General features: G+C 41.1%; 2 protein-coding genes across 2 annotated transcripts; both read left to right on the forward strand.

The window, feature by feature from the left end:
• Nucleotides 1–4357: 4357 nt before the first annotated feature.
• LOC120294243 (MDIS1-interacting receptor like kinase 2-like) lies at nt 4358–6123 on the forward strand. The gene is made up of 3 exons (XM_039314231.1): nt 4358–5051; nt 5658–5792; nt 5879–6123. The coding sequence occupies exons 1-3, from the start codon at nt 4358–4360 to the stop codon at nt 6121–6123; spliced, it is 1074 nt and encodes a 357-aa protein (XP_039170165.1).
• A 4241-nt stretch (nt 6124–10364) lies between these two features.
• Nucleotides 10365–12063, forward strand: LOC120294244 (MDIS1-interacting receptor like kinase 2-like). Its single transcript, XM_039314232.1, has 2 exons — nt 10365–12000; nt 12059–12063. The coding sequence occupies exons 1-2, from the start codon at nt 10365–10367 to the stop codon at nt 12061–12063; spliced, it is 1641 nt and encodes a 546-aa protein (XP_039170166.1).
• Nucleotides 12064–12507: the final 444 nt, after the last annotated feature.

A 12507-nucleotide genomic window follows, 5' to 3' on the forward strand; every position in this document is an offset into this window, starting at 1 on the left:
AAAAACCAACTTACCAGAGCCAAAAAGAAGGAGAAGAATCGATGGATCCTTCATTAGAATTCACGAGACTCATGAGCCTTGTGGCTGCCCTTGCCCTTTTCACTACCTTTGTCATTCCATTTCCTGCTCATGCTTCCCCTGCGGAAACCCAAGCCCTCCTCAAGTGGAAGTCCGGTCTTGGTAACCATTCGATTACTTCCCTCTCTTCGTGGACTCCCCCTCCTCATCATGCCACCGGTTCCAACTCAACCATGAGTCCATGTGCTTGGTATGGCATCTCCTGCAATCAATCGGAGAGCATAATCGGGATAAATCTCACCAGTGCCTATGTCAAAGGTGCACTCGACGAATTCCTGTTCTCATCTTTGTCTCATCTCATGTACATGGACTTGGGTATAAATAGTCTTTCTGACCATATTTTACCTTAAATCAGTCTCTTGAGCAATCCCACCTATCTCAACCCCTCTATCAATTAGTCCTTGGGGAAAATGCCATCGGAGATCGGCCATCTAATGAAACTCAAGGTCCTGCACCTAGTTTCCAATGAGTTAAATGGCTCCATTCCCTCAAGAAATCGGGCAATTGCATTTGCTCAATGAGGTCACGCTGTATTTGAATCAGTTGAATGGACCAAGACCTTCCTCATTAGGTAATTTGAACAAATTGGCTAGACCGTATGTCTACAACAACTCCTTTTCTAGTTCTATTCCTCCTGAAATGGGAAATATGACAAATTTGGAAGTGCTCCACATTGACACCAACTTCCTAATAGGACCGATTCCTTCCACTTTGGGGAACTAAACCAAATTGACAGAGCTAAACCTATTTGCTAATGAGCTTACTGGTTCCATCCCATTGGAGCTAGGGAATTCGAATCAACTTACGAGTTGAGCCTTAACAATAATAATCTTAAGGGTTCAATCCCACCAACATTAGGCAATTTTATGGAGCGTATCTTTCTTTATCTCTATGGTAATAAGCTTTCTGGTCACATTCTTGATGAAATAGGAAATCTCCGCACTCTGCTTGACTTAGAACTAAGTACAAATTAGCTCACTAGCCCAATTCCTTCTTCTTTGGGTAACTTGACCTACCTAAAATCTTTGTTCCCCCACGACAATCACCTTTCTTGTCACACCCCGATCCTCCGAGCATGTGCCCATCCCTCTTTAGTCAATTAAATGTGACGTCCCAGGACGCGTCGCCAACCCATTCATTTTAATGCGCAAGCGGAAACAACAATATAAATACCCAGACAACAATCAGATGTGATAGAAAAGAAGGAGCAATTTTTCAAACCAAAACAAACATTTTATAAACAACCAGGTTTACTTGCAATACTAGACTATTTACAAAAAGATTGGCTTATTCCAAAAGAAGCTGTCCCATGACCTACTAGTCAAACCCGTTCGCTGATTCTAGTCACTCCACCTTTCCAAACTCCGAGACTTCAAGTCTTCCCAGAACACCATCTAGGGACCTGAAAATGTTATCCCACAACGGGGTGAGACTATGTCTCAGTGAGTTCCACTCCTTAAGACCCGACTAGGAAGAAAATACGCCTTAAGGGCTGCCTAAGCACAACCACGGGATAAAGGACTTACCTTGGCCTCAGGTCCTTCCTATCAGATAATATAATTCAAACAATTATTCACTCAGATCGAATCATCGATCAATCGACTCAGTCGATTCCATGTTATCACGACCTTCCTCGGTCATCTCGATCAATACTATTTATAAAGTCCGACCATAATCTAGAACTGCTCATTCAAAGCTGAAAATAGATAGTATAGCTCACCCAAAGCTGATAATATAGTATACTGCTCACCCAAAACTGACATATCGCTCGTAGACTGATATAATATACTAATAATGCTCACCTAAAGCTAATAACAAGGTATACTGCTCACCCAAAGCTGACATATCACCCGTAGGCCGATATAGTATATCGGTATACTACTCACCCAAAGCGACATATCGCCCGTAAGCCGATATAATATACCATCTCAGCCATCCAACATTTCCATTATTTTTATCATACTCGATAAAATATTGTGCGTGGATACACGGTCAGTCTTAGCCAAAATATAATAATTTTATTTCCACATATCCCATCATTTTATATAGTCCACAAAAATATTTTTGGCGTTATAAACCGACGCTCGGTTATTTTCCAATTAATTACTGAAATTAAATGAATTTAAGAATAAATTCCAAAAATGTAATTCATGCACAATCAGCACCACTTAAAGCTCAATTAAATAAATAGATTACACCACGGTAATCAGCATAAAATTTCGAAAATAAATATTAATTAAATAATTATGAAAAATAATAAATAAATGCCAATAAATCAAACTTAAGCTTGTAATGCCTAATTGAACATCAAGACGGACCCGGAAAATTTCTGAATCACTCTAGATAAATACTAGAGCTTGTCTAGGCCCTAACTGCACTAATGATCCCCTAACATGCATCAGTAAATAATTAAATTCATTAATCTAATCTAACTATCCATCTAATCTATAATTAACCTAAACTAATCAATCCTTAAGTGTCATTAACCTACTAAGCGAGGATTAGTGAGTTAAATTCACTTGTACGGCGACCCGATCGGTTCAATTCGACGGGGACGCAACAGGGTTCAATTCTCTCCAAAGTGGGCCTAGCTTTTAGGGTCCTGAACGACCTTAAAACGGGCCAAGATAGTGCTGCAAATCCACACAATTTTGCTTCTGTTTGGGGCTGGTAACGACAGAACCGGGGCTGATTTGGTGAGGCGAGCCTGGTGGTGGATCGGCAGAGGCTCTAGCAGCTCAAACAGGCAGAGGTGGCGGCTCACGGCGACAGCAAGGGCTCCAATGGTAGTCTACTAGACGGTGAGACACGGCTGGACACACGACTGGATGGGGACAACGTCACGGCAAGGCAAAGGACACACGTGGGCGACGGGGCGTCGCGGGCGGTCTAGCGATGGCAAGTGGTCCCGGCGGCGTGCTAGCTCATTCTGGCGGCTTCTCTGCTGGCTGAGGGGTTCGAATGGCACAAATGGAGGAGGAAATGAGCTAGTCAGCCGATCTTAGAGAGGGAGAGAGGATGGAGGAGAGAAGAAGGGAACAAGGGGTCCACCTAGCCTCTTATCCTCATCTTCATGTGCCCCAACTTGCCCATCAAGCTTGGCTGTCATCCACTAGCAATTTCCAGCCCTCTATCCCTTCTAGAAGACCTTTGAAAGGGTCCATAAGTCATGGTGGTGGGGGCATACGAATTTGCTTGATTTCCTCTTCAATTGGACACTTATTCTTCATTAAATCAATCCAATTTGGTCTCTATAAATTCAACCAACACCTCAACAATCCAATTGGTATCTTTCCTTACTAATTGATCCCACTCGCATCCCAAATGCACGATAAAAAACAGTCCCCGACATTTTCTGGACAAAAACGGCCCTACCTCGACTTTTTCCCAAGAAGTCTCAATTTGCAGAAAAATCTTCTAAGACTGAGTCGACGTTCCTAAAATGATTCGTGACATGAAAAAACTTTCAATTTCTAAAATCGGATTCAAATTCGTTGTTAATTTCAAATCGGCGTAATTTTAGCGTAACCTAGGCTACTAGGTAGCTTTCAGAAATTTTTAGTGCAAATGACCCATGGTCGATTTTCTTCGAGCCACAGTGAACCCATTCGACACATTGGCAACTCTCGATTGTCGTAAAGATCTCAAGGATTCAAATACGGACACAGGGTACCAAAACGATAGAAAAATCAGTCTAGTGCCGGCCGACAAGAATTTTCCAATTTAATGGAGTCACCTACATTTAACCACACATCTCAGTCGAACCGACCTATCTCTGATCCCCGATTGATTTTTAACTGTGCCGTAATGGCCTCTAAAGATAAATACGATCGAGTAGCCGATTCTTGGTTGAATTTTCAAGTCTATTGAGTTAAAATTCCTTAATGGCTTTCGCAGATAGTCTAATTATCTCGAGAGTAATCAGCTCTGAGAACAGCTCTAAAGGCGCATCGATGAAATGCTCGATTTATTCAATGGAAAACATAATTGAAAATTTGGGATGTCACATTTCTGGTTCAATTCCTAGATCCTTAGGGGATCTAGTGAACTTGGAGGTGCTGCAATTAGATACCAATTAGTTAAGCGGCTCCTTACCAGAGAACTTATGCTGAGATGCGTTGCTTCAAAACCTTACAATGAGTGGCAACAACTTAACTGGTTTTATCCTAGAAGCTTGAGAAATTGCACAAGCTTAGTTAGAGTACGCCTTTAAGAAAACCAGCTCATTGGACACATATCCGAGACCTTTGGTGTCTACCCCAATGTGACCTTTATTGACATGAGTTTCAATAAGTTCTATGGAGAAATCTCAACAAACTGGGGAAGTTGCATGCGTATAAGTGATCTAAGAATTGCTGGAAATAACATCACTGGTAGCTTGCCTCCTGAGATTGGAAACGCAACTCAACTAGGTGCAATTGATCTTTCCTTCAATGGTTTAATCGATGCGATTCCGAGAGAATTTGGAAATTTGACTTCTTTGGTGAATTTGAATCTAAGCAAGAACCAGCTTTTTGGCAAAATAAGTCCAAAGATTGTGTTGCTACCTGGTCTTCAAAAATTGGATTTGTCAAGGAATAGATTGAGCATGTCTATCCCGCAAACTATTAGGCTTTCTTCAAAATTAATCCACTTGGATTGCATCAACAACCAATTGAGGCAAGACATTCCAAGGCAATTAGGGATGCTAACTCATTTATCCGAGCTAGACTTGAGTCGTAACTTGTTAAGCGATGAGATCTCAGCACAATTCAACAAGCTGGAAAACCTAGCGAAAATCAACCTTTCACACAATAATCTTTCTGGCCTTATATACGAGACTTTCAAGGATATGCAAGGTTTGATGGAGGTGGACATCTCTCACAACAAGTTTGAGGGTCTCATCCCCAACACCACAGCATTCCAAAATGAAACAAAAGAAGCGTTTGAAGGCAACAACGGATTGTGTGGAAATATTGGAGGACTGGAGCCATGTAATCAAGTGGTGGTGGATAGGGAAACCTCTCTAGCAGGAGGCAAAGCGTTTCTTATTGTGTTTCCTTTGCTAGGAGTAGTTCTTTTGTTTATTTTCTTCGGAATATTGTTCATTTTCTGTGGAAAGAAGCAGCGGAACTAGCACCCAAGACCACTGAAGTCTTTCCTCTATCAAAGTACAATGGAAAGATCTTATATGAAGACATCATGGAAGCCACCAGGGCATTTGATGAGATTTATTGTATTAGAAGGGGAGGCTATGGAAATGTCTTCAAGGCCAAATTAAGATTAGGTGATATATTAGTTATCAAAAAGATCCATCAAACGGTTGATAGTGGGCAAACAGATCAAAAAGAATTTTTGAATGAGATCTGGGCTTTGACAGAAATTCGACACCTATTGTGAAATTGGAGGGCTTTTGTTCGCATCCACGACACTCTTTCTTAGTGTATGAGTATTTGGACAGGGGAAGCTTGTCTAAATCTTGAGCAATGAAGAAGAAGCTAAAGAGCTGGATTGGAACAAGAGGGAAAATATAATAAAAGGCGTGGCTTATGCTCTTTCTTATATGCACCATGATTTTAATCCTCCAATTGTTCATCGAGATATTTCTAGTAACAACATTCTGCTTGATTCCGAGTACAAGGCGCATGTTTTTGATTTTGGCACGGCTAAGCTTCTTAAGTTGGATACATCAAACTGGATTGCAGTCATCAGCACTTATGGTTATGTAGCTCCAGGTAAATCTCTAAAATAAACTCTTGATCCAAAGATTGAGCTAAAGCAATGTCTTTGTGCTAATACATATATCACCCTCTTTGTGCAGAGATTGCTTACACAATAAAGGTGATGGAGAAATGTGATGTGTATAGCTTCGGAATGGTGGCCATCGAGGTGATCAGAGGAAGATATCCAGGTGTTAGCATTTCATCTCTATTAGCTCCAGTCGGCATGGAGATCTCAGTTGCTTTTAGGAATATATTGGATTCACGCCTGCCAACGCCCACGTCAGGCATTGAGGATAAACTTGCTGACCATCTTCAAGCTTGCAGTCGCTTGCTTATCTACTAATCCTCAACTCAGGCCGTCGGTGGAAATGATTTCTCAGAGACTATCAGTTTGTTCAACCTCTTTCCATGGCTTTCAATATTCAGAGACAGCCGCTCATCTTGTGAGAGACGCAGCAGCTTCAAGCCACTTCCTGGATCAGCTCGTAGAGGATACCGTCTGATAAATGATTTTGCTCTGTCAACCGCATGCAAGAATGTCTAAGATCTTTAATGAAAAGTAGAGTAGCTTAAACTAATTGATTAATTCCCAATTTCTTTTTCAATATATTGTTTCCCTCATTTATGTGTTTACTTTATTTGCATATAGGATAAGTATTTTGACCGTCAACAAAAGTTGAGTGTTTAACCCATATCAGCATGAGGATGCGGCCTACGTTTCGTTCATGCCCAAGTATAGAACTGCCTTTTTGTTTTGGAAGAAGCAAAACTAGAACATTCTGGCATCTAGTTTCGTTTGTAGAGACAACAGCTGAACTAAAGTGATATTTCAGACTGTTTCTGTATCTAGTCTTAATCAGACTAGTGTCTTCGGGGTCGATGTATCCATGTCAAGTTAAGACTTAGAAAATATTACTTTTGTATCAATATAAAGTTGATGATGTATCCAGTGTTGTTATCTTGAAACAGAGATGTCGATGTAAGGTTGAAATGGAACATTTATATGAAGTCTCTAAACTCTTGATCATTATTAGTCCTAAATGTTTATTTTGGATTTATGTAGATGCAAAATCGACTCACATGCAGAAGAGTTTCAATCATGGATCTTTTAAGTGTGCATTCAATCAGAAACTAATTGTTTCTAATTGTGGCCATCCACCATAATTTTGGGTTCCGTGCAATTACTACCACTATGTATCATGACAGGGAGGGCGATCAATCAGTTCCTATTCAGAGTGCTTTGTGCATGTTGCCATGGCATGAGTCTTAAATAGAAGTTCAGTAGCTTTTGATTGCTTCAAAGTAGAGAAATCCGGACTTCGTTTTCATTAGAGCTTCAAACTCGAAGTGGTCAAATTAGGAAGATCACTGGTCATCATTCATCTCAAGAGGAGATTCTCCATTGTTTCAGAAAGAATGCGATGCACTACCTTGTATTTCAAGAGCGTGAAGGCAGACAATATCCAGCCCTCAAAATCTTGGTGGTTTTAAATCATGATGGTCTGTTTTTGCTTGGCCTAGCTTCATTGTCAAATACAAGTAGAACTCATTTGTGTTTTAGCTCATCATCAAACATCTCTTTTGTTCTTCAGAACAGGGAACTTAGACCTGGAAAACAGCCTTGGCAAAACACGTCAAAAACGTCGCCTCATAAACTTCATCTGGGAAACAGTAGACTTAGCCTCTAAGAGCTCAAAGTCTTGTGAATTTGAAAATGGAAACCAAAGTAGACTAATGTTTGACCCCACCCTTGATCGCTCTTATTCAAAACCCAACATCGTTCAAAGTTTCAGAAAACTTCATGAATATTCGTATAGACAGAAAACGATGAAGTGACAGCCATTCGAATCAAGGTGTAGCGAGACAATGAGTTATGTTCACCCAATCATCTCGAGTATTTGTGTCAATTCATCTTAATTCTCGATTGTAATGCTTAGAAGAAAGGCAACAGGAAACATGCAATGTCAAGAAAGAACCATCCGGTGGGAATTGTCAATATTTTCATTATGCCAAATGGCATGTACCAACAGGCCTTCTAAGAGTTAATGCTTGCTGATGCATTTCCATTATCGAGGAATCCTCGTGAACCTGAGAAAAAATGACTCCCAGACCAAAAGAGAAAAATGGCCATGTATTCACAAGGCTTCGAGATAGTCATAACGCTTCTAGCTTCCCTAGCCATTTTCAGTCTGAGTCATTCCAACAAGTGAACTTCCTACTTGATGATGGGCTGGATCCGCCTCATGGGGCCCAGCACATCTTTTAAAAAAAAAGTAAAAAGAAAAAGAAAAAATAATTAAGGTGGAATGTTTTTTATAGTTAAAAGAGAAAAATGAGTGTTCACACAAAAAGAAAAAGAAAAGAGGCAGACTGACAAAGGTTCAAAGGAGAAGAGGCAGATTAGATTTAATGGTGGAATCTTGTCAGAATCGGCGAAAATTTTAATATCTTATTCATGATATCAAGATCATCGTTGAGATCCTTCTCCAATTTGTCTTTCGATTTTTCTGGCCGTGATTAGAGTTTTCTTACTTCATCCGTTAATCCACTAATGATATATTGTTGTATTGTTGATGTGTTGATTCTCTAGCTATGTGACTAGAGATGAACTATTATATATTTTGCTATTATTAGTGATTAGTGGAAGTTTTGAGTGATTTGTAATTTTTTCCACATTGAGTTTTGTACGTAAAATTTATGAGTGTTGTTTTTGTACTTCGTCATCAACTTTTTTAGGGAGAAGTACACTATCAGTGCCATAAATTGTGTACGTCGCTCACTTTAGTGCCAAAAGTTTCCGTTGGATCACTTAAGTGCCAATAAATTTGAAAAACACTCACTTTGGTACCAACACCGATCTGATCAGCCGGAAATCCGACGTGGCCTTTTTTTATTAATTTCTTATACTGATGTGGCTCGCCGAAGAGTCCAGTCAGCGTGTAAACCACCAAATGACATCGTTTGGCGTCTTAAACCCCAAGTCGAAACCCTAAATCCCCAAATCGAGAGAGAGAGAGAGAGAGAAGCCATGGCGGCGTCATCTTCTTCCCCGAAGAACGACACCAGCAGAGAGAGAGAGAAGCCATGGTGGTGTTGTCTTCTTCGCCGAAGAACAACACCAACAGAGAGAGAGAGAGAAGCCATGGCAGCGTCGTCTTCTTCCCCGAAGAACAACACCAGCACCAGCCACTCTCTGAGCAGAGCCTAATCCACCATCTCCATCTGCGCCCTCCTTGTTTCCCTCGCACTCCTCGTCTTATCTCTCTCTCTCTCTCTCTCTCTCTCTCTCTCTCTCTCTCTCTCTCTCTCTCTCTCTCTCTCTCTCTCTCTATGCACCTTCAACCCCCTTCTTCCTCCTCCTCCTTCGCCCTCACCTCCTATTTTCCCATCACTTCTTGGCCGAGCGATGGTGGCTGGGCGACGGTGGCCGAGCACGGTGGCTGAGCCATGGTGGCCGAGCAAGCTAGGTCGGCAAGGATGAACAAAAAAAAAAAACCCTAATTTCAATCACAAATGAGCTATACAGCGTCATTTTTCCTAAGCCATCCACATAGGATGGCAAAACGACATCGTTTTCTTAAGTAGGACAGAAAACAACGTCATTTAAAGGGTTTATCGATTTTTTTTTTTAAATATAAAGCCACGTAATCGCCAATGGCACCAAAGTGATCGTTTTTCCTCCGATTTGGCACTTAAGTGATCCGACATAAACTTTTGGCACCAAAGTGAGGACCATACACATTTTATGGCACCGATAGTGTACTTCTCCCAATTTTTATATTAGTTGATTGTGTTTTGGAGAAAATATTGATCCCAGACAAGTTTTTAATACTCAATGAATTTTTGCTCTTCCATCAATTGATATAAATAATCTTTTAGATTTATTTGGCGTTATTCTTAGTAAAGGATCAGGTCAAGTACGAATGGGTAGAAAATGGATCCAATTCACATTGACCAATATAACACATACCTACCCATATTTTTGTAATAAAATTTTGGTAGCTTACACTCGATCTCACTTGGACCCAAATCATACCCAACTCAACCCAAGCTCCAATTTTTAGCAATTTTCCACTTCAAATATGTTGTTAGAAATTTTTTTTTTTTACCATTCTCTCGGGGGCCATTTAGTTAGATCATCAGCTGTCGTTTCTGCAATAACGGGGTCGACCGCGTCAAGATTTTGCCTCATAAATGCCAAGTGAGAAGACTTTCCCTTTGCGCTTTAAAATCAAAATTTCGTGCAGCACAAATTGGGGTATGATCTTGTGGAAAGTTGAGTGTTCCCAAACCACACGCGAGGCCTTGACTGACTGTTGCCTCACTTTCCTCGAAGACTCCTCAGTCAAAGTCAAAGTCTTCGAATTCATATAATGGGTGGGCTCACTTCCGAAAAGAGGACTGACCAAGTCAGAAATGTCATCACGAAGACTACAAAAGTAACAAATTCTAGAGTCTTCAAAGAACCAAAAATTCGTCTTAGTCGGCTGTTAGATGACTACCCCTGGTCCCCTACGGGCTACAAAGATATACCTCTTCTTAGTCACCACTGGTTAGTCGCCGTTTTATTGCATACCCACTACCATGGAAAATGATAGGAAGGTGAGTTTTCACGGCCTATTTAAGCATCACTCGTTGCCTCAGGGAAAGACAAACCAACTTACCCAAACCAAAACAGGAGAAGGAGAAGAAGAATCCATGGATTCTTCGCCAGAATTCAAGAGGGTCATGAGCCTTGTAGCTGCCCTTGCCCTTTTCACTACCTTTACCATTCCACTCCCTACTCATGCTTCCCCTATCGAAGCCCAAGCCCTCCTCAAATGGAAGTCTTGTCTTGGCAACCATTCAGATTCTTCCCTCTCTTCGTGGACCCCCTCTCCTCGTAATGCCACCAGTTCCAACTCAACCGTGAGTACATGTGCTTGGTATGGCATCTCTTGTAATCGGGCGGGGAGTGTGATCGGGATAAATCTCACTAGCGCCTATGTCAAAGGTACACTCGACGAATTCCCATTCTCATCTTTGTCTCATCTCATGTACATGGACCTGAGTATAAATAGTCTCTCTGGTTATATTCCGCCTCAAATCGGTCTATTGAGCAATCTCACCTATCTCGACCTCTCTATCAATCGGTTCATGGGGAAAATACCGACAGAGATAAGCCATCTAACTAAACTAACAGTCTTGCACCTGGTTTCCAATGAGTTAAATGGCTCCATTCCCCAAGAAATCAGACAATTGCATTTGCTCAATGAGGTCGCGCTATATTCGAACCATTTGAATGGACCCATACCTTCCTCATTAGGTAATTTGAGCAAATTTGCTAGACTGTATGTCTACAACAACTCCCTTTCTGGTTCTATTCCTCCTGAAATGGGAAATATGGCAAATTTGGAAGTGCTCCACATGGACACCAACTTCCTAACAGGACCGATTCCTTCCACTTTAGGGAACTTAACCAAATTGATAGAGCTGAACCTATTTGCTAATGAGCTTACTGGCTCCATCCCACTGGAGCTAGGGAATTTGAGTCGTCTTAGTGAGTTGAGCCTTAGTGATAATAATCTTATGGGTTCAATCCCACCAACATTAGGCAATTTGATGGAGCTTACCTCTCTTTATCTCTACAATAATAAGCTTTCCGGTCACATTCCTAATGAAATGGGAAATATCCACGCTATGCTTGACTTAGAGCTAAGTACAAATCAGCTCATTGGCCCAATTCCTTCTTCTTTGGGTAACTTGACCTACCTAACATCTTTGTTTCTCCGCGACAATCACCTTTCTGGTTCAATTCCTAGATCCTTAGGGGATCTAGTGAACTTGGAGGTGCTGCAATTGGACACCAACCAGTTAAGCGACTTCTTACCAGAGAAACTATGCCAAGGTGGGTTGCTCCAAAACCTTACAGTGAGTGGCAACAACTTAACTGGTTCTATCCCTAGAAGCTTGAGAAATTGCACAAGCTTAGTCAGAGCACGCTTTGAGGAAAACCAGCTCACTGGAAACATATCCGAGACCTTCGGTGTCTACCCCAACCTAACCTTTATCGACATGAGTTTCAACAAGTTCTGTGGAGAAATCTCAACAAACTGGGGAAGTTGCATGCATTTAAGGGATCTAAGAATTGCGGGAAATAACATCACCGGTAGCTTGCCTCCAGAGATTGGAAACGCAACTCAACTAGGTGCAATTGATCTTTCCTTCAATAGCTTAGTTGGTGAGTGTTGGAGAAATCTTTCCAGAATATTTTGAAGCTGACAAAACGTTTCTATCAGTCTAGTCTGGATAAGTACAGATCTTCTATTTTGAGTCTGAAGACTTTCAGATCACCAGACTCAATACTCAAGACTCATCACTCAAGACTCGAGACTATTCTCATTGACAGTGTTTCTAATCCAGTGACGAAGGCAATCCAGAACCGAAGTATTTGGTTGAGGATTTAGTCCTATCCTCTGGAGAAGATCTCTTGGCTAGATAAATATAACGGATTCTTTTATTCTTAATCAAGATCGTTTGAAGATCCGATGATCGACGAAATATTCTTGGAAGGTTCTATTCTTGGAAACCAAGATCCTGATTGTATGGGCGAATAGGATTGATGGGCTATCGTCAGGTTCCTTTAATAGCTCGAATGATCTTCTTAATTGATTCCGTCCAACGAGTAGATTGGAGGAATTCCTTTGGTAAGTGCCAACGGGTATGATGGCATAAAGGAGTATAAAAG

This window comes from Eucalyptus grandis, chromosome 6 (genome assembly GCF_016545825.1).
Source record: "Eucalyptus grandis isolate ANBG69807.140 chromosome 6, ASM1654582v1, whole genome shotgun sequence".
Lineage (NCBI taxonomy): Eukaryota > Viridiplantae > Streptophyta > Magnoliopsida > Myrtales > Myrtaceae > Eucalyptus > Eucalyptus grandis.

Coding starts and splice junctions, on each gene's coding strand:
- LOC120294243 (XM_039314231.1), top strand. CDS start 4,358: ATGAGTTTCAATAAGTTCTATGGAGAAATCTCAACAAACTGGGGAAGT. Junction 5,052..5,657: donor TATTGGAGGACTGGAGCCAT/GTAATCAAGTGG, acceptor TTGTTCATCGAG/ATATTTCTAGTAACAACATT. Junction 5,793..5,878: donor TTATGGTTATGTAGCTCCAG/GTAAATCTCTAA, acceptor CTCTTTGTGCAG/AGATTGCTTACACAATAAAG.
- LOC120294244 (XM_039314232.1), top strand. CDS start 10,365: ATGGAAAATGATAGGAAGGTGAGTTTTCACGGCCTATTTAAGCATCAC.